The following is a 22529-nucleotide window of genomic DNA, read 5'->3' on the forward strand; positions in this document are numbered from 1 at the left end:
TGCGAAGGAATTATATCATGAGGCGCAGCAAAACACTGAATGAGATATATTATTTCGATTCTAACACGTTACCAAGGATTTTTAAGTACATCCTTGACGACATTCATTAAATATTTCACTCTATCGTTTGACTTTTTTTTTTTTTCCAGCGCGCCGCTATGCCGTTTTGCATGACGCCATGACGTAATAAATGTGACGTCAGAACCACATGAATAATAATTTACTGTTTTCTGCCTTCTTTGTTTATAGGAAAATCGATCGGATCGTGTTAGAATTCCAATTGGATGGCCAATTTAAACGACAGTAATCGACGACCTTCCATATCAATAAAGGTATAATTCTGTTTTAGAATTTTTAGTTTCTTATCAAGTATTTTGGGAAAATTTATACACATGACTCATTTTATATCCAATATATCCCACCAAATTCATTCCCGTCGGGAATATTTCCCATGGGAATAAATATCTCCTGTAAAATATTTCCCATGGGAATATTTTAAAAGTCCTTCCCATCGGAATATTTCCCATAGAAATGATTCGCTCCTAGCGAATGTCCTCCCCATGGCCAAAATATGGAACGGTTTTCCCATGGAAAATCGTAAAATGATAAAATGACAAATAACTTTTTTCAGAGTCATGTATGATGTACCTAGTGTAGAAATTAGTTTAAAGATAAAGATTTATCATTTAAGAAACAAATAAATTTCATGGGAATTTTCCCATGGGAAATCCACTTTCCCATTGGAAATTTATCATATGTTTCTTCCCCATGGGAAAGTTTATTTTTCCCATGGAAAGTAATTCCCATGGAAAAGACCGCAATTCCTATGGGAACTAGCATTTCCCATGGAAAGTTAAGTTTTTAATGTTGACTGCTGCTTTGTTGGTGTATAAAATCAAATAAAAAGTATGGCGTGTCATGAGATATTTGAAGAACTTTACTTTATGCGAAAGAATTTTTAAGATAGTCATGTACAGAAGTACTTGCTGTTATTGCCCACAAATCGTGGCAAATTAAATTGGCTGCCATTTAGCAGATATTAATCAGAGTACGATATTTCATTGTTGCACCAAATACAGGTTAATTTATTCGTATTCCCTTTTTATGCCCTGCAGCGCAGCAATCCGACGATATTCTTTTTTCAATGTTCAGACGGGATAGTTTCCACAGGCATAGCTGCCATAAGTGCCATCATTATGCGGACAATAATTCGCAAGATAACGCATAATAGCTAAAATGCTATCATTGAGTTTATCAGTTATAATACGTACTTTAATCTTTGTTATTTCCTTTTAAACATTTCTTCTTTTGTATTTTGATTTAGGATTTACCAGAACCGAACCTGCCGTATCGGCCAATTCAGTGGCAGTTGAGTCAAGAAGTATGTGCTTACCTTCCTTTCATTATTCTGCAATAATTCAAACGTGATTCATCATGCTCTGTGGGTGGAAGTCTTTGTGTGTGTGGGGGGGGGGGGGTGGGGGTGGATTTACGTTGCAATTTTAATGTAATGCATAACTGCCATTAGTGTATCAATATGCAGACTATAATTCGCATTAATAACGCATATAGGCTAGAAATGCTATCATTAATTTATTAATTTGTTAATATAATACTTAGAAATCTTCATTATTTCCTTTTTAACATTTCTTCTTTTGTATTTTGATTTAGGATTTACCAGAACCGAACCTGCCATGTCGGCCAAGTCAGTGGCAGTGGAATCAAGAAGTATGTGCCTACCTTCTTTTTATTATTCTGCAATAATTCAAACGTGATTTATTATGCTCTGTGTGTGGACGTCTTTGTGTGTGTGTGTGTGTGTGTTTATGTGCTGGGCGATGGGGGGTGGGTGGTGGTGAGGATTTACGTTGCAATTTTAGTGTAATGTAGTTCAGATTATTTTATTTATGTATCTGTTACTGATAAAGGTAAAAGCTACAGTTGCCTACATGTATATAGGGCAAAAATTTTCCTACGGGCAGAATTTCTTTAAACTTTGTGTACTGACTGAGAATCAAGGTTAAAGCGGAAATATGTATTAAAAAGCATAGGTGCTCAGGCCTGATCTTGAATTATCTGCCCTTGAAAATCAGAAAATAAAAAAAAAAAAAAACCAATTTTCAAGGGCAGGTAATTCCAGATCAGGGCAAGAGAACTGTGCATTTTAATTGTTATTTCTATTTCAGACTTCATTTGCAGTCAGTATACAAAGTTTAAAGAAATTCGGTCCATAGGAAAGACTAGGACTTTGCAGTATCATTTTGTCATGTTTATAAGGATATTTGCAACAGTCTCTATACTGACACGGCTAAAAATTTCTCACTGAATTTCTTCTTTAAACTTTTTTACTAACAGAGAATCAAATCTAAAACAGAAATATGAAATAAAACAAATCATAGGAACCCAGCCTTGGTCATGAATTATCTGCTCTTGAAATTTGGAAAATGCCGAAAAACAATCTACTTTCAAGGGCAGATAATTCAAATCAAGCCTCATGAAAGTGAGAAATGTAACTGATAATGACATTTCATTCTGGGATGAACTAGCATTGCTATAATAAAACTGCTATTACAGAGGGATAGTATCCTTCACAATCATATATTACGTGAAAACATTATTGTGAAACTTTTGGTTTTAGAGTTTTCATTTCAACGATTTTTTCTTTAAAACTTAAGAACTTGTAGAACTCGCATACATTTGCAATTTCTTGTCAGGGCTTTGTCAAAGGTATACGATTATGTATACCGTTGGGAAAATTTGTTTTATGATTCATGGGATATTTCTATAATAATGTCTTAAAGAACCTAAAACAGTGACTTCACTCAGATCAAAGCAAATAATATTTCTACCACTTTGAAACTCTAAATATATAATAAATTACCTTTTATACACAGACTTTGCATTACAGCCGCCTACATACATTCGTCACGAAGACTTCAATTTTCCATATTTGCGAAGCTTTCCTACATTTCCAAGTTCGGTGTCAGCCACTCCTTACCTTCGACGACAAAAACCAAGAAGTGCATTGTATAGTATCTTCAGCTACGAAGGACGATTGGCAACATACTGTGACTGGCCAGTACCTTTTCTTGCTAAAGAGGTCTTAGCTGAGGCAGGATTTTGGTATTATGGTACGATTTGGTATTTTCAAATTTGAAATAGATTTATCTGTACAGTGTATGGAATGCTTCTATCAGCTTAGAAGTTACAGCTCTACTTAATTCAATTGTTTTTTTATTTCTTAGTGTTTACATTTTAACTATTAAAGTGATAGTTCTAAACATGAGTTTCTGGAATTTATTTTATTTTGCATAATTTATCTAAAACATAAAATGCCACTAACTGAAATAAATACGTTTTTTCATTAAAATTCTAACAAATGCGTTAGCTTGCTTATAATCCAACGATGCACTACGCTCATCTTTCACTTAAATTATGTATCTTTAGATTCCTCATTAAATGTGTTCAATTAGGCTTAGGCTTTGTATCTAGAACTGCAGCCATGATAAATGTCATATCTGTTTATAGCAGTTTGCAAAAAATTCTAGTATTGTTAGTGGATTTACATATACCTGTCTTAAGTTATCCATTTATTAGTGTACAGCACAGGTGGCAGTAACGTACCTAGGATACAGTATGGGTCCATGAGCCATATGCACTTTAATTTATTACAATTATAATGTTTTCTTAGGAAAAAAATGACAAAAAGCCATTTTGAAAAAAAAATGCACCTGTGACAATGAGCCATGAGAAAGGTAAGTAAGAACAGTTTGACATGTGCATTGCTTCCAGGTCCGTAATATTTTTTCAAAACAATATTTCCTTATCAATGATTGGCCGTCTTTTGGACAAAAGAATAATCTTTCAGAAAAACCTTACTTCAAAGCCCAGTTCTAAACCGTTTACTCATTACGAGCGAGCAACGGCGTACGAAACGGTAGTGTTTTCTCTGTCCGAATAAATCCCACACAATTTTTGCACCGAAGTCCCCCCCCCCCCACCCCCAAGAAAAAACCCACATCAAATACATCATGCCAGTTTAAAATAACGTTATAACCGTTCAGAACAGGCTAAAGGTAAACTAACAAGACCGAAAATCAGGTTCAATTCTACTTTCTTACTTACAAATTCGCTATTTAACTTTTTCGCTTTTGCAAATTACCTTCGCCTGCCATGATTACCGATGACAAAACGGTGGTTGTAAAGAACGTTTTCATTGGCGGAGACAGTTTACGTATTTCAGACGTAGCGATAAAATCCGAAGAGTACCCGAATATAAACAAGCAGCGATGGCTCACGAAGATTATTTACTAAATTCAAATAAAATAGCAACTGGTAAGTAACTAAGTAGAATTGAATCTTATTTTTAGCCTTGTTAGTTTACAGTTGGCATATTCTGACTGATTGTAGCGCTATTTTTAACTGACATGGTGTACTTGATTTGTTTAAGGGGGAGACTTTGGTGCAAAAAATATGTAGGTTTTATTCGGATAGAGAAAACACTACCGTTTCGTACGCCGTTGCTCGCTCGTGATGCGTAAACGGTTTGGAACTGGGATTCTAAGTAAGGGTTTCCTGAAAGATTATTCTTTTGCTCAAAAGACGGTCAATCATTGATAAGGAAATATTGTTTCGAAAAAAATACGGACCTGGAAGCAATACTGTATGCTAGATACGTTACTGCCATCTGTGGTGTACAGTATGTTAAGAAAGAAAAAAGGAGACCAACAGATCAAACAAAGCGACAAAAATGAAAATGTTGCAGGATCGTTTTGATAGAGTATTAGACGTAATTGAAAATAGATGCTTCCGACCACGCCCTGAAATCGAACTCAAAATTGGATAGTGGAAATGGATGCTACCTTCTTCGCCCTCTTATATACAAACTATTAATAGTATCTAGTAACTGATTATATTTTCAAATATGACACTTGGGTATAATATATCTTTATTATATCTTTTATAAACATTTTCTTCAGGCACGGATGATTACGTTGTTTGCACTAGATGTGGAAACGGATTACGCGACTGGCAATCTGGAGACGACCCACGTCAACAACACTTGGAACTATTTAAATCCATTTGTTTTTGATGTTTCATGTTTGAATGAAATGCCAAAATAAAAAGTTGAAGTTTAATTTTCTTTTCATTGTGTTTTATTTTATAATCGGTTATCAAGTTCCGTGGCAATATTCATTCGTCCACGGTTTAATATTTGAATTCCATCTTAGACTTACTATTTTCAATGATGGATGAATGAATGAATGAATTTATAGTTTCCGTTACGTTAGAGAATAACGAAGTCTGTATTTGATTTAAAATTTCGCCTATTTATCAGTACCTATTCTTATCAAACTCCTGTGTTCTTCAGAAAAATCTTAATGATGATATTTCTTTTTGATTTAAAACCATTGTTGAACTGACGTTTGGGGATGTCTACAAAGTAGCGGTACTCTATACAGTCTCCTGCTGTTTTGCCACTTACCGTTCCAAGGTAGTGCCCTACTGTGTTCCTTTATTTGATCTTTCATGAGATCTTCATGAAAAATTAGTGAGAATGTTCACCTTGATAATATCTTGGTAAAATTTAAAACAGGGTCACGTATCTTCGAAAACTAGGTCAGTAGGTCAAATAATAGAAAAACCTTGTGACCTCTCTAGAGACCATATTTTTCAATGGATCTTCATGAAAATTGGTCAGAATTTTTATCTTGATAATATCTAGGTTAAGTTCAAAACTGGGTCACATGAGCTCAAAAACTAGGTCACTATGTCAAATAATAGAAAAAACGGCGTCATACTCAGAACTGGGTCATGTGGGAAGAGGTGAGCGATTCAGGACCATCATGGTCCTCTTGTTATTTATTTTTTAAATGATTTTGCCGTCTTGTGGAGTTTTCTCATCTCATGTTAGTCTAACACATAGCACCTTTCATGGGATATCAACTGAACATTTGGGTATTACATTTATAAATATCAGAATATGCCATCACTTTACCTTCATTGTCAAGAGACTAATTTGACAAAATTAAGTGGAATCAGAACTTTCTGAAGGACTCAGTAGCTCATACCCTAGACTTGTGTTACTATCTCTTATACCATGTCATGCTCTTGCATCCTTTCAAGGATATATATTGCATTAATGAAATTTTTGCTATAGTGGTCATTTGACTGCACTGGCTTTAAGTGACCATGAGACACCTCAAAACATACAGTTGCTATTCAAATACAAATTGCTATCTGAGAGACAGTGGTATCCCCCACTGCAGAGTGTTTTATGTGGAAAGGGCGATAGATCAATGATTATTGAAGCTTTTAAACTATCTGCATCCATCTACTTTTATCAATACATCATTGAATTTTATTCTGTAGTCGCAAAGTATCAACTTGTAGACAAAAATCTGAGGAGTTATGATCAAAAATGAAAGAGAAACTGAACACTGTTAAGGTTTTTGCACTCTGCAGTTCCTCCTTTGGCTATTTGAAATGAGCCATATCGGATGCAGCCACCGTCCCACTGAAGCAAACTTTTCGTGCAAAAGATGGCCAGTAAGTGGATATATTCTTAATTAGTATATCATTATGCATACGACGTGTAGTTAGAAGAGAAAGTGTGTTATCAAAAGCTTCTGTGTTCAAAATGTATGCATGAGTTCTAGCTTAATACTAGTATATGTAGTTCCATAACTATTCTTCACTACCCTTGTGAAGTTTAGATAATGGCTTTGAAAAGTTTCAAGTATACTTAAAGGGCTATAATTCAACAAGCAAGCAAGATAGAGTTAGGGTTCTTGTACAATGCATTTCCTCTGATTGTGTGGAGTGTTAGCAAAATCCTCTGAGTATGCTCATCAAAAAATCTGAACATTTCATATTTTTACTCACATTTTTTGCAATATTATTATGTTTGCAGGTGATATTTTAACAACGTATATACATTTTTACATAAATAATTTTAGATATGCTTTACATTTTTACATAAATGATTTTAGGTATGCTTTACAATTGGTGTTTTCAATATAACTTCTTCTCGGCGATATATGACCATTTTGTGTCGATTTGCCGTAAAACACAACTCACTCTGAGTATGCTCTGGGCAAGTGTTATAAATAAATAACGGGAGGTAATTCAATAAGTTAAAGAAGGTAAAGTTATAGTTCTTAATCTGTGCATTTCCCCTGAATGCCCGTCATCTTTGTATGCAGTTTGAATATGTTCCCTTCAGCACTTAAAAGACATTTTAATTTAATAAAGGGAGATAATTAAAAAGCAAGATATATTCATAGTTCTGGTATACTGCACTTCCCCTGGATGTCCTACATCTTTGTACGAAGTTATAACAAAATCTCTACTAGTTTTGGTGAGAGTGTTATGAACAAATTGAATAAAGGAGTTAATGCAAATACTAATGCAGACATTCGAAAGTCCGTCAGTTACGGTGATGTTGGGCTGAAATGTGTCGAAATTCTACACATCAACTCGTACAACAAAAAAGTTTCAATACGAAGTTAACGAAATAAAACCTACGAATTTTCTTTCTGAAATGCTACCTATAATTCACTAATGAATAAAAACAACAACTCTGTATTCAACTCGCGTCGGATACGGAAAAAATGGTTGGAATACCTATTTTCCTTTCCTCATAATGTTCACTGTTTCAAACGAGTTTTCAAACTGTAGTCCATTTTGCTGACATAACAATGCAAATTGATATATCTATGTAATAAAAGGGTCATTCAAGCTTTACCTTGATCTGCAATGATGCATTCGGCTGACCGGACCATACTCGGCGCAAGCGTCTCGTGAGATCCAGGCCCGAGCCAAATACAACAGTGCAGATCAAGCTACTGTTACAATAACCATTTTATATTACCGCGTTCATTTAATTCATCGCAGCAGTAACGAGAACGACTATATTTTTATGAAACAATATTCATTTTTTTTTGCAGGGAGTAATTTGCTTTTCAGGGTAGTCATTACAAGGAGTTACAGTGCATGTCGAAAGGAGGCAGTGACGCAGCCATTGTAAGTGGCGGCGACGATGATCACGTTTATTACTCTTAATTATCATTCCCAGTTATCATTATTCATTTTTTCCATCATCATCATCATTAACTCCTTCTTATTTTACTATTGTAACTGTAACTATATGCTACCCTTAATGTTTCATTTCTTTATTTGACGATGATGCTGATGCCGCGACTACGAAGATCATGTTAATTATCATTACAGTCATCATTATAATGATAATTATCTTTATTCCTATTTTTATCACTTAATATTTGAAAACCTTCACATTTAATTTCTCTTCAAGACGCCGGTCATATAGCTTTTGTGATTACAGACTCGCACGTACTTGTGGTTTGCCGAACGGCTTCACATAACGCTGTATTGCATCAAAGTTTCGTGTAACACTGTCTTTCTTCGGCTGCGCAGCGCTAGTGAAACAATTTAAGCGTTCATGATGCATTTTCCACGACTCGTTTCCTTCTTGATTTGTCTGCCATCCAAGTTATTTCATGGTTCATAGCTTGATCGACAATACTGACATGAGTTAGTGACTAACGTCTTGGGAAGGGGGGAAAGGATTAAAGAGGTCTTAAATGAAAACGGCTTTGTCTGTGCTGCTAGCATATTACTAAATGTTTATTTAAGGTAATTTGTCGAATGTGTTTTTCTTTAAAATATGACGAGTAGCTTGTGTTTATACTCGGCCGTTTCTGTGGAATGTCAAATGGACAGGGCATGCTGAGCTAAAGTCTATTGACCCTTATTAGAAAGAAAGACAGGCCTATGCCGAAATCTTCCATTTAATCTTAAAAATCAACGTCCAAAGAGTGTTTTCTGTCAGGTTGTCAAAGAATGATACAAATCTTATCTCTATCTGTCACCGTTAGATTGAGATACATGTTCGAAAGGATCATTTTATCATCTTATTAATAGAATTTCGTTGTAAATGATAAACAATTTATTATCCGTATTTTCATGCATTTATACAATACAATGCATGATATAATCAGGTTGTAATTACTTATTTGTATTGACCAAAGTAGGTTACCACTTTATTTTTAATATAGATTTGTATGGTCTTTAAGACACTTTTTGGGACTATTTGGTACGCCCCTGTAGTGACAAAACGCTGAATCAGATAATGGGTTTGTTGATACGAGTTAATCTTGTAATGAGTCAATTACTGTCAGATTTCTTGACCAGTTTCTTTCAATGATATAGATACAGATATGAGATAAGGCTTGCCCGCTAGTTACACAGCAGCACAGAGCATGTTGCACGAGTTATCTGTGTTTGCACAGACCCACTTCCTAACTGTTACAGTGCTGGTAGCGGAAGCTAATATGCATCAGTAATTTACACTAATTGTATTAGGAAAATTATCTTTCCAAGTGGGAAAGAAGTCATAAGTGCATACATGTCAGTGTCAGAATTAATTATTCCTATAATTGTATGAAATTTGTACCAATTTTATTTGTTTACATTTTTCGCAGAACACACGTGTTTCGGCTATTTTTAACCCCGCAGGTAAATTTGAAAAGCCTGATTGGCTACTTGTCAAATGGATTTGTCATGACATGTGCTTTTATTATGCGCAAGTGGGAATTAAACGTTGACAATATCGCGCAGGACATATTACATCAAGTGGAACGATTGGCATAACGTTATCGGGTGGGAAAAAAGTTTTCCGAAGTTTTAATTAGGATCAAAAGTGTTAATTGGATGGATTAACTGGGGAATTTTCCATCTTGGTATTTAATTATAACAAATATGTCCAGTCCGTATCCATACGTTAGTCGGAATATATTTAGAGAAGGAGATACCTGTCACCGTGTGAAAAATGTGTCAAGTATGTTCGGTTGTGTGTAAATAGTAAATTTTGTGTATTGTGAATTTGTGATTGAAAATATGAAGAGAAAAATGACAATTTCAAGGTACAAATGTATTTGTTAATAAAATAAATTTGTAGAATGAGAAAACCGGGAGGAGCAGCTCTGATACTTGGATTTATTCTATCTTTCTGCAGTGCAGGTAAGTGTCAATTTTAGTGTAAAATTATATGACGACACTCAGTCAGTCGGGTCGGTGGTCTTTGATCTTTCTTTGATGTTAGTAATTCGTAATTAAAAGATGCCTTCACTTATATTAGGGCGTATTTAGAATTGATTAAGTATTATTGAGATGTATAAATATGTTGTCACGGCTGCAGAAGGGAATAAATAATTTTGAATTACTCGGTATGAAATGAATTATATAGGGTTTTCAGAGTCAGACACTAGGTAATATTCTGATATTGTCCTTTCAGTGAAAATGCATCATTTGTAGACATGATATATTTATATGTGATGAAGGAGTGTATTTTCTGATATATCTGTAACACAGTGTTTTCATATTGTAGATACATGTACATCTAATACATGATGTTCAGATACCTAGTTATTAGTTGGGTATTCACTGGTATCCTGTGATCTCATTAGAGCCTTAGACATTTTAATAATCACAATAATTGTATTTCACTGTGTTCATATTAAATATTTTTGCCTTAATAGTGTTAATTTTTAAGGCATATACCTAAGTGAATCCTAACCAGGGGAAACTCGACAAATTAAAGGGTTATAATTTATTGTTATGTAAATCCATTTGCTCATTGATAATTTGCCATGTATAGTTTTAATCTGACATCATTTGAGTTAATTGAGCTTATTCATTCCCCACATTCATTTCAATTGTTTTAACATGGTGTTTTTAATTGAACTTATTCCCCACATTAATCAGTCTGCTCTTATTTTTCCAAACCACTCTTCTACTTAGTCTTGTTCTATATTTTTGATAATTTAGCTACAGTCATTCATTGAAAATCTACAAGTGAATATATCCATCCTCAAGATCTGCAAAAAGCGCAGCAAGCGATGCCAAGCATTCAGCAGAATATTTTGAATAAGAACTCTGGTCGACACTTGGCTAGACTTTAGAACATAAATTTAGAGTTTAATGAACACATACTTATTAAATATTGGTGCTCTTATTCTTAAAACTGCATCAAGAATCATTCAGTCATGAATGACATTTGAACCCTTTATTTTATAAGAGGCATTTTTCTTCAACCTTGCATCAAATATTTAAGTCATGTATAGACTTACAATAGAAAGTTTCATATATTTTGTCCAACCCGATTAGCTTAATTAGGACCGGGTATGTCAGTAACTAAGGTCACAGTATTTACAATAAAGTCGGGCGTTAGGTTCAAATCATAGGTGACACCATGCATTCATCCTCAATCACATATTGAGTCAGACATGTGGAGAAGTTGCCAATTACTTGCGGAAAACATGTTAATTGCTAAATACAGGTTGGGACTAAACAAATGGTTTATTAAGGTAATCCCTATAAAATTAGTGAGAGGAGAATAAGATATAGGCTTTTATTTTTGTCAGATCATTATTATGATTAAGAGTGCGAAGTTTCAATCCATTTCTATCAGTGGATACTGAGTTACCAACTTACAGATAAAATTTTATCAAAAAATGCTACGTCAAAAAACGGGCATCACTTTGTCAAATTTTAAAACAGAGTTGTGGAACTGTGCACTGCAAGTCAGGTTATCACAGTGAACCTTTTGGACATGGCCTTTTAAAAAAGCAAAATTTATTTATGGAACCTGATCGCTGTTAACCCTTACCTGGACACTATTGGTTCTGCCTTTGCGACCAGTGTAGATCATGATCAGGCTGCACATCCATGCAGTCTGATCCTGATCTGCACTGTTCGCCATTCAGTCAGTATCGTTTTGGTAAACACCCCTTTTAACAGTTAATGGTACTGTCCAAATTGAAAGATGGACAATTCATTATAGAAATTTAGCAGGGTAAGGGTTCATTGTGATGATCATGCAGTGACATGCAGTGCAAAGGTAACAGGTACTGTTTTACTTATTTAACTTTCTCTAGTTGCAGTGTAATGTTAAATAGTCAAGTGGAACTACAATACTTGACTAGCCTTTTGTTGCACTTCCTGTCAGAGAATGTCTGTCAGTCAGCTGTATGTGAGTCCTACCATGTGGAGTTCAGTCTATGTCCTCTGAATTACAGCTGCAACTCAATTGCATATATTTTTGTCGTGACTCCATGATGCTCCACTCATATAATGTTACGATATATAGCATTCAGTAATACTGAACCTCATTTGTCTTTGAGCTAGAACTGTTCTGCTGCTGGAATAGTTGTTAAAACTTCTTAACATTGTCTCAGCTTCCTAAGGTATAAACTTCTATACTCTGCCTCCGTAGTTCCATAATATGTAAAGCTTGAACACCGCGTGCCTTATTCTGCTGCCCAGACAGTAGCTGCAGTTACAAAATTCTTATCAATATGATCAAGGTACTAGGATAAATTATTTGTTGAATCTTCACTGTGTCTACATCAGTTGCTGGGTATAGAATGATATCACAGTCACTGTGATGTTTGTAAGCTTATTTGTAGTCTTCACCAGTAATCCGTATGTGCAACTCCTCCAGAAGACTGTGACAGGATAGCACAAGATAACAGAAGATTCACTCCAATTTCAGAAGCTTTCTCGACTCTTTAGCATGCCAGGTGTAAAGTACCCATACATGGGACTCTTATCCAGATTTTAGTCATTTTAGTTGGAGGAGCAGGGGCATGAACTCATGACCTGTGGCTTTGTATAGGCATGCCACTTCGTCTGCTGTCAGTGATCTCACTGCCATCTGTCTCCCTATTTGTACCTTAAATTAGCCCTAATGTGCTATCTATAGAAGTTTGTTCTGATTTGTGCTTTTATATTTTTTGCGGTTGTTTTGGATCGGTCAGAATTCATATAATAGTATTTTTCAATGAGTATTTAATTGTTGTAATGCATGATACAGGGATCCAGTCTGACTTAATTCAGGCATAATGTACCCAACAGCTCATAATTATTGACAGCAGCATTATAGCAATGATAGAGTCAAGTACTATCTCTGCTTATGTATCACTTGATTAATTAAATACATCAAAAATACAAATTATTCGGATGCATTCCCCTTTAAAACTGCCTTCTTTGCTAATTTTTCAAAATTTTGGAAACGATGGTACTAGGGATTTTAGTTAGGTAAATTTGAGAAACTGCGCATTACTGTAAACCGAATCATCTTTCTTTGTTACAGAACTTAATAGTAATGTTTAAGCAAGTTGATGTTGGTTGTCACATTATAGAAAACAAACTTCATGTATATCAAATATTTAGTTTAAAACAGTGCAGTCTATTGGATTAACATAGTATAAAAATAGTTGTTCTTTTGCCAAATCCTCTTTGTACACTATTTGGCTGGTCTTTCAATACTTTTTGGTAAATGTTTATTGAGGGTAGTACAAAATTGATATGGTATTCACTGGGAAGTGTGTTATCTCCTGAACATTATGATTTTCTACTTTCTTGCTTGTAATATTGATAAATTTATTGATTATAGGTCTGGATTTATAACTTAAAAAGGCAAATAATTAGTCCAATTTGAGTGAAGTCGGCATTTTGACAACCTCCCAGAGTCTAGGGATTTGACGATTGTTTGAAAATTCTCTTGTTTCAAGTATTTCAAATGTTTTGCTGTTCAGGGGATCAGCATGCTGTGATATTAGGCCAAGCATGTTTTCTAATTTGTTTCAACTTAAAGTTTTTTTCAAAAGATATTGTAGTAGATTTTTATATATAATTATTTAAGAAATAATTTAGAGCAAATCCTTGTTTTAACACTTTATACATGGTGAGAGGTTATACGTCGAGCGTAATAATTACAACGTATACCGGCACAAGTGTATAAAACTATAAATGGTGTTCAAACATGGTTTTACTATAAATTATTTCAATTCTATTATATCTTTTATTTTAAAATTTAGATAAAATACGATAGAACAGTTACTGTTTATTGGCACATGTATGGCGCCAAATGGTAGATCGTCATGCTCCTTTGTTTATATACACACCAGGACTGGATTGTGGAATAGTTCCAATTTTACTAAGGGCGCAAATGATGGCAAATTATTCTGCACAGTGAATAACCAACTCCTTGTGTGTAAATTAATTAAGACAGTTATGCTATGTGACATTTCAAACTTTGTTCTTAAGTAAAATATTTGATCAAATATGAAAGCGCTATTTCTTGATGCGACGGGCGCTAAATATCTCGTCGACGTGACGTCAACATATTATCGTTGTGATGATTGAAAGCATTGTTAGTTATATTAATAGAATAAAATATAGACATACTTCAAGTTAATAAACTATGCAAAGAGAAATGTACAACAAACAGTTCAAACTTTGTAATATTCCAGCTTGTTTCTCTTCAGATTGTCTACAAACTGGCACTTTTGATTAAAATTCAATAAATGTTAAAAATGAAAAATTAAAACCAATAAATCAAGTGTAGCATTGATAAAATTTTGTTTAAAAAATTGAGGGAACAATTTCAAACAGGATTTAATGTATTAAAGTACATTTAAAATAAGGAAGCAGACTTTTGTCAGGTCAGTATAATGTGACAGGATGTGGTCATGTCTAGTCTTGATATATTCCATAGAGGCAGCACTATAAACTTTGGCATTCCCATAAACTCGATCTCTGCTAAAAGTAGACAGTATTATTGAAAAATACGCTTACATGTACACACGTTTTCAACAAGTCTTGTACAAATCATAGGGATCCGTCATGTGCTATGATAGAGGGGAAAAATTTATGATAGAGGGGATTTTTTTTTGTTTAAAATGTTTTTTAGATGAAAATTCAAGAACTTATATGTGAAAAAAAAATCATCCATAAATAACAACATGAATATATATTTATGTTATTTATGGATGATTTTTTTTTCACATTATAAGTTCTTGAATTTTCATCTAAAAAACATTTTAAACAAAAAAAATCCCCTCTATCATAAATTTTTCCCCTCTATCATAGCACGTGACGGATCCCTATGGTACAAATGTTAGGAAGATTTAAAACTGGTAAACATTTTCCGACATTTTTCAGTTTTCATATAAATCATATTCTGTTTAGAGATTTTTTAAGGAACAAAAAGACCCATTACATAGAGTTAGATCCCTATTGGAAATGTATGATTTATTACTTTTTATGAAATTTTGTTATTATCTCCCTTTAATACAAGTGTTTAAAGGGCAAGGAAAGCCCGACAATAAGTTAATTTTATATGAAAGCCATCCTCAAGCCTTTCATAACACTGAAAGAATTTTTAAAATCGGATAACTGTTGAAAAAGATCATATATGGCAGTTTGAAATTTAAGAAAATGGCTGATCATGAAGGCAGCCATTTTAGTGTGTTTATGACGTCATTTACACACTGCTCCTTAGGCAAAGTGTGTAAATTTATACATATACTAATATAACGCTATCTTGGTTGGGCAACCAGGATAGGAAAATCAAAGGCTTAAAAGCTCATTAGAGCTTATATGTTATTTGTTACATTTGCACCGACTTTGTAAATAAAAAAAGGTAAAAATACTTCTAGTGCAAATCTGATGTGTATTAATTTAAGAACTCGATGAACACAAATAAGTGGAAATGATCAGTTGGTAAAGTTTAAAGGACAAGGAAAGCCTCAAATAAGTTAATTTCATATGAAAGCCATCCTCAAGCCTATCATAATACTGAAAGATTTTTTAAAATTGGGCCACTATTTAAATAGATATGGCAGTTTGAAATTTAAGAAAATTGCTGATCATGGAGGCAGCCATTTTGTGAGTTTATGACGTCATTTACACACTGCTGAATTCTTTTTTTTAGCAAATAACCTTTTAAATAGATTAATTTTATATGTTTCTTGTGTAAAATGTGGTCATTTCTTTCATTATAGCTGGAAAAAAATAGAGAAATTATTTTACAGGAATAAGTAAATACAGTTAAAATATGTGTTTAGAAATTTAATAAATCCGCCATTTTGTGTTTTGTTGCCATGGAAACAAAATGGCCACCATTTTAATCAGATATTTAAATGCTCATTTAACTTTCTCATTTTTAAGTCGATTTTGAAAGTTCTTTCACTTCTTTAAATGATTAAAGAAATTCCAGCGGATGAAATAACATTGCCTTTCCCTTTAAAAAAAAACTATTAGTTGACCAAAATCTGATTAATCACCTTTAATATAAAGGTTATACATACATCTCTTCATTAAAAAGCTTACTCTGATGAAGCATCTCAGTTGTTTGCCTCTCGTCATGTATAACAACATTTTTAATACCAAATACTGAACAGTCAGTGTGACTTATAAAAATGTTGCTTGTTGTAACCTTAAGAATTCTGTTGGTATGAAAAAAACTTTTTATAAAATACAAGAACCTTATGAAAATATTTAATTACTTTTGAAATAGGCCTGCTAGTAAGATCAGAATAACTGACTATTATAAAAGTGCAGGAATTTTGTTTACAGTCAAGACCAGAAATAAAGTGGAGATCGAGCCAGTCATAAAAACGTTGTTATGTAGTTTTATGGCTATGTTTCGTTGTTCTAACTGTTGAAATGACCTTATCATGCTTAAATACTATGTATATTTCTAAATGTAATTACCCTATCATAAAAATGTACTATAGCATTCTGATTAGAATGTTTTACATTCTTTATCATACAGTATAATTATTGATAACATTCCATTACGGTACATTACATACGTTGCCTGTCTCGGCCAGGTCATGTCAACGAAAGTCAAATGTGAAAGAAAGTTAGTAGATCATAACCGACATGTACTAGTATTTGATATTAGGTAGTTCATATTTTCACGCCGTAATTTACAGTCCTTTATTGTATATATGAGAGGCAGATCTGGGATTTTGGATGACATGGTTTGTGATGTGATAATTAAAGAACTTGCTTTAATTGGTCTCTGTCTGTCAAAGTCTTCATGTTGATTGCATAGGCATGATCAGTTGATGACCTTCAATTGTTTTTGGGGACAGTAAGTCAAAGATCATGGTAACAGTGACCTTGAGACTGAAAATGGTTTCCAAACAATAGCTAGAGAAAAATTTGGCTATGTCAGTATATACATTTAACAGTATGATTGTCTGTGGTCATTTAAGATGACCTATTTTGCTTTGACATCATTTGGTCAAGGCCACAGCTTTGAAACCCATTTTTTAGCCCACCATCATCAGATGGTGGGCTATTCAAATCACTCTGCGTCCGTGGTCCGTCGTCCTTCCGTCCGTCCGTCCGTCCGTCCTTCCGTCCGTTAACAATTTCTCGTTATCGCATCTCCTCAGAAACTACCTGGGGGATTTTGACCAAACTTTGTCAGAATGATGTATTGGTACCCTAGTTGTGTCCCCCTGAAAATCAGACTGGTTCAACAATTTTTTAGTAAGTTATGGCCCTTTGTTTATTTCTATAATTTACATAGATTTATATAGGGAAAAACTTTGAAAATCTTCTTGTCCAAAACCACAGAGCCTAGGGCTTTGATATTTGGTATGAAGCATCATCTAGTGGTCCTCTACCAAGATGATTCAAAATATTTCCTTGGGGTCTAATATGGCCCCGCCCCGGGGGTCACATGGTTTATATAGACTTACATAGGGAAAAACTTTGAAAAACCTCTTGTTCAAAACCACAGAGCCTAGGGCTTTGATATTTTGTATATGACATCATCTAGTGGTCTTCTACTAAGATTGTTCAAATTATCCCCCTAGGGTCAAATATGGCTCCGCCCCGGGGGTCACATGGTTTACATAGACTTACATAGGGAAAAACATTGAAAATTTTCTTGTCCAAACCACAAAGCCTAGGGCTTTGGCATTTGTAATGTAGCATCATCTAGTGGTTTTCTACCAAGTTTGTTCAAATTATCCCCCTAGAGTCAAATATGGCCCCGCCCTGGGGGGTCACATGGTTCATATAGACTTATATAGGAAAAAGATTTTAAAATCTTCTTGTCAATAACCTACAACATTCAAATTTGGACCACATGTATGGTTTTGAGTGGCAAGATGAACCTTGACATGAGTTGACCTTGATTTTGACCTAGTGACCTACTTTCACATTTCTGTAGCTACAGCTTTTAAATTTGGACCACTTGCATAGTTTTGTGCAGTGAAAAAAACTTTGACCTTGACTTTGACCTAGTGACCTACTTTCACATTTTTGAAGGTACAGGCTTCAAATTTGGACCACATGCATAGTTTTGTGTTGAATTTGACCTTGATTTTGACGTACTGACCTACTTTCACATTTCTCAAGCTACAGCCTTCAAATTTGGACCACATGCATAGTTTTGTGTACCGAAACAAACTTTGACCTTTACATTGACCTAGTGACCTACTTTCACATTTTTGAAGGTACAGGCTTCAGATTTGGAACACATGCATAGTTCTGTTCCGAAATAAAATTTGACCTTGATTTTGACCTAGTAACCTACTTTCACATTTCTCGAGCTACAGCCTTCAAATTTGGACCACATGCATAGTTTTGTGTACCGAAATGAACTTTGACCTTAAGATTGACCTAGTGACCTACTTTCACATTTCTGTAGCTACAGGCTTCAAATTTAGACCACATGCATAGGATTGTGTACCGAAACAAACTCTGACCTTGACATTGACCTAGTGACCTACTTTCACATTTTTGAAGGTACAGGCTTTAAATTTGGACCACATGCATAAATTTGTGTTCTGAAGTGTAATTTGACCTTGATTTTGACCTAGTGACCTACTTTCACATTTCGTCCTTGAAATTGATCTAGTGACCTACTTTCACATTTCTCAAGCTACAGCTTTCGAATTTGGACCACATGCAAAGTGTTGTGTATGGAAATGAAATTTGACCTTGAGCTAGTCAGTAAGTCTTGAAATTTGGAACACTCAAAAATGGCACATTGGTGGGGCCAAGATCACTCTGTGATCTCTTGTTTTCTTTTTACCAAATTATGACCCCTTTTGGACTTAGAAAATCCTGGATAAAGTTTTGCATGCAAGTTACTTTCTCCAAAACTAATGCAGATATTGATTTGAAACTTCTGACACACTGTGTCTTTGGGGTTATAAACAAAACTAGGTGATAGCATCCAGTCCCATAACTCTGACATTTATTTTGGCCAAGTTATGCCCCATTTTGGACTTAGAAAATTCTAGTTGAAGTTTTGCATGCAAGTTACTGTCTCAAAAACTAATACAAATATTGAATTGAAACTTGACACATTTCTTCGGGTTTATAAAACTAGGTCATAGCACTCAAGTCCCATAACTCTGACATGTGTTTTGTAGAATTTTGTCCCCTTTTGAACTTAAAAACTGCAGGTTAAACTTTTGTATGCAAGTTACTATCTCCAAACTAAATTAAATGCAGATACTAGATTGAAACTGTATAGATGTTTTAACATTTAGGGGAATTATTCCTGCTTCTGGGACAACATTTCGAATAGTTGAACTGTGACTGTCTTACGGACAGCTCTAAATGTTTTTCAAATAGTAGAGCTTTTGTTGCCACCCGTTCCATCAATATCTGTTGCTTTGCATATACGTAAGCATATTGAGATTTCTCAACGACTACCAAGTTACAAAATGCTTTCAAACTTCACACATGTCTACAACATTATTAGTGGACCTTATGGACAAGTAATATAACTCTAGCTTGTATTTTGTCAAAATTATGCCCCTTTTTAACATAGAAATTTTGTGGATGTGTCTTGCATGTTCGCAGGTTTTTTCAGGAACTTTTTAGTAATAATTTTTACAGTTCTAATGCTTTCAGACTCATGATAAGTCTTTAGTACCATACTTTTCTGAGCCATTGGTTCCATTTGATAGTCTCTGACTTATAGTTTACTAAATTCAACTAAATTGTCTAAGCTTTTTGTAAGCTCGTAATATACTTGGAAGGGTCTAGAGTCGAGCATGCTGTTATTAGGTAACTCTCGTTTAATTGCCATATACATTGAACATACCATTTCATTTATGGAATTCAATTTCCAATTTGTAATACATATTATCCCGATCAAATTTCTAGTCTAACTTGATCGAACCATTAGTTCATTTATTTGTTTGAAGAATTTCTTCTCAATTGTAAGAGATATTGAATTAAATTGACAAAACACTGATAAAATGTAATACAATAGCATCATTTGCTCTAATTGTTGGCAATTTGACACTGTTAAATTACTTCCCTTTATTTTTATGTCCAAGTAGGTGGTATAATAAATATTGTAAAATGATAAAACTTCTGTGCTAGAAGATAAATCATATGCAACTGTGGAATTGATTTATATCATCTCAGTGTCAGCCTTGTTGACTTACAGGCAGCAAAATATGCTCTACTGTTTTATAATACCATGTCAGTTTTGCCTAGTTGATTGTCTATGAAGAACAGTAGGATAGAAAAAGAAAATAATTTTTAGGTAAGGATCTCCAGAACATACCTGCATCTGAAACAAATATTTTCTTTGAATTGAGCTGGCATATCATCATACGGTCATGTGTTCTGTTGCAATAATGCAAATATAGGTAGTCTAGTCTCCGTAACAACCACATGCCAAGAAACTTGCATATACACCCCTTGGTAAACAAGGTAAGACTGACTACAATTATCCATCTCCCTATGGCCAAGGTAAGGCAGACTATAATCTGCCCCTCTGTGACTTAGTCAGATAAGGCTGACAATAATTTGTCCCTTTGTGGCCAAGGTAATAAGTCAGACTACATTATTCGTCTCACTGTGACAGATGTAAGGCTGACTAATCTGCACCTCTGTGGCCAAGATAATGCTGACTTTATTATCCACCCCTCAATGACAGGGTTACAAGGCTAATGGCTGACTACATTATCCGCTGTGACCATGCAAGGAAAGGCTCAAGGCTGACTTTATAATCTGCCCCACCATGACAAGGTAAAGCTGGCTTGTGACCAAGGTGAGGCTGACTGCAATCCACACACTGGTCACAGCTGTGAGAAAGAACTCCTTTAGCACAAATTTATGTGTGGATCGATCGAACCTATACATTCACTGGCTGCCTTGCTGAAAGTCAATGTTTCAGTCCGAGTGCCAGCCCAAGTCCCGTTAGTGCCAGCCCGTGCCTGAAATACTGCTCAGACCATAAAAAAGCTCTTAATTAGTTGTGTTTATGTGACTTAAAACACAACAAAATAAAGCACAGAACTTTTGCATATGCAGCAAACTTCAGTAAGAATATTAATTTATGAAATACAATATTAGTGGCGCCTTTAATAAAAAAGATCCTTTCATAAAATCAGTGAAGTAAAAAAATACTTGTTTGATTTTGTATCAATTAGCATTTTGTAACAAGATCTTCTTCACTTACATATCATGATTATTGCAAACTTTTCCATACTAAATATAGCACTTTTTGCAAAAAAAAAAGAGCAAAACAAAACAAAAAAGTAACATGCTTTCGAAATGCATGCTTGTGTACTGACATATGTTTTACTAGATTTCCTTTGATCATTTGACCTGATTTTTTGTCTTTTGTGTAAATAATGTCAGTGTTAATATAACGTAAATCATTTATCTTGCGTGTAATATTAGCAGTATTTAGTTTTGTTAGTGGTCCGAATAGAGAATTAGAGAATCGTATTTACTGAATTTCTTTACATAAAACAGATTAGGAAAAGATTTTTTCTTACTCGATCAAGTATGTCTATCAGTGGTATATATCTTTATCTCAGTACGTTAATAATTGGTAATGTCCTTAGATAGGATTGGCAGTGAAAAATCAAATGACTTTAAAGGGAATCGTTAACACTGTTTTGGTTAAATTGAAGTCCTGTCAAAGTTTTTTTAAATCTTAAAATTGCAGTGAGTACAGTTCTGTAAAATCTTTAGTTTTTGTAGAGACCGATTTTCGTTGATTTTTTTGGTTGAGTGAATCCAAGAAATAAAATCCCAGCCAAAAAGTGAAATTCCCATTCATTTTTAATAATGTTCAAAATTTGAAATCTTTGAATTCATATCACCATGCATGAAATTGCCATTTTGGCCAGAACCAGGAAATTTTATGCACACAAAATTTTAAAAATGATTTCACGGTATAAGTCTTATAATAGGTACATTATAATGTGATAATGATCAGTGCATCATGTAATGCTGCATTTAAGGGGATGTCATCATGTCCTTCAGCATCTTGTTACTTTAATGTACTTAAAGGGGGGCCTCCGTGGCCGAGTGGTTAAGGTCGCTGACTTCAAATCACTTGCCCCTCATCGATGTGGGTTCTAACTTCACTTGGGGCGTTGAATTCTTCATGTGAGGAAGCCATCCAGCTGGCTTACGAAAGGTCGGTGGTTCTACCCAGGTGCCCGCTCGTGATGAAATAATGCATGGAGGGGCACCTGGGGTCTTCCTCCACCATCAAAGCTGGAAAGTCGCCATATGACATAAAATGTGTCGGTGCGATGTTAAACCCAACCAAAAAAAATAAAAAAATAATGTATTTAACACAGTGGCCCAGTTGTATAATGTATTTTAGGTAATGTGATAATGACCTTAGAGCATTACCTATATACCGTAGTAAC

General features: G+C 34.4%; 1 protein-coding gene and 1 long non-coding RNA gene across 2 annotated transcripts in view; both read left to right on the top strand.

The window, feature by feature from the left end:
- Positions 1-1671: 1671 nt before the first annotated feature.
- LOC123559166 (uncharacterized) lies at positions 1672-5131 on the top strand. The gene is made up of 3 exons (XR_006687889.2): positions 1672-1728; positions 2909-3131; positions 4980-5131. It is a non-coding gene; the product is annotated as an uncharacterized LOC123559166 (long non-coding RNA).
- Positions 5132-9663: 4532 nt separating this feature from the next.
- LOC123524985 (muscle, skeletal receptor tyrosine protein kinase-like) overlaps positions 9664-22529 on the top strand; it is a 92206-nt gene continuing 79340 nt past the window's right edge. Inside the window, exon 1 of the mRNA XM_045303646.2 lies at positions 9664-10041. Coding sequence (XP_045159581.2) covers positions 9981-10041 — 61 coding nt within the window. The 5' untranslated portion in view covers positions 9664-9980. The remainder of the gene's footprint in view (positions 10042-22529) is intronic.

Source organism: Mercenaria mercenaria, chromosome 3, assembly GCF_021730395.1.
Source record: "Mercenaria mercenaria strain notata chromosome 3, MADL_Memer_1, whole genome shotgun sequence".
NCBI classification, from domain to species: domain Eukaryota; kingdom Metazoa; phylum Mollusca; class Bivalvia; order Venerida; family Veneridae; genus Mercenaria; species Mercenaria mercenaria.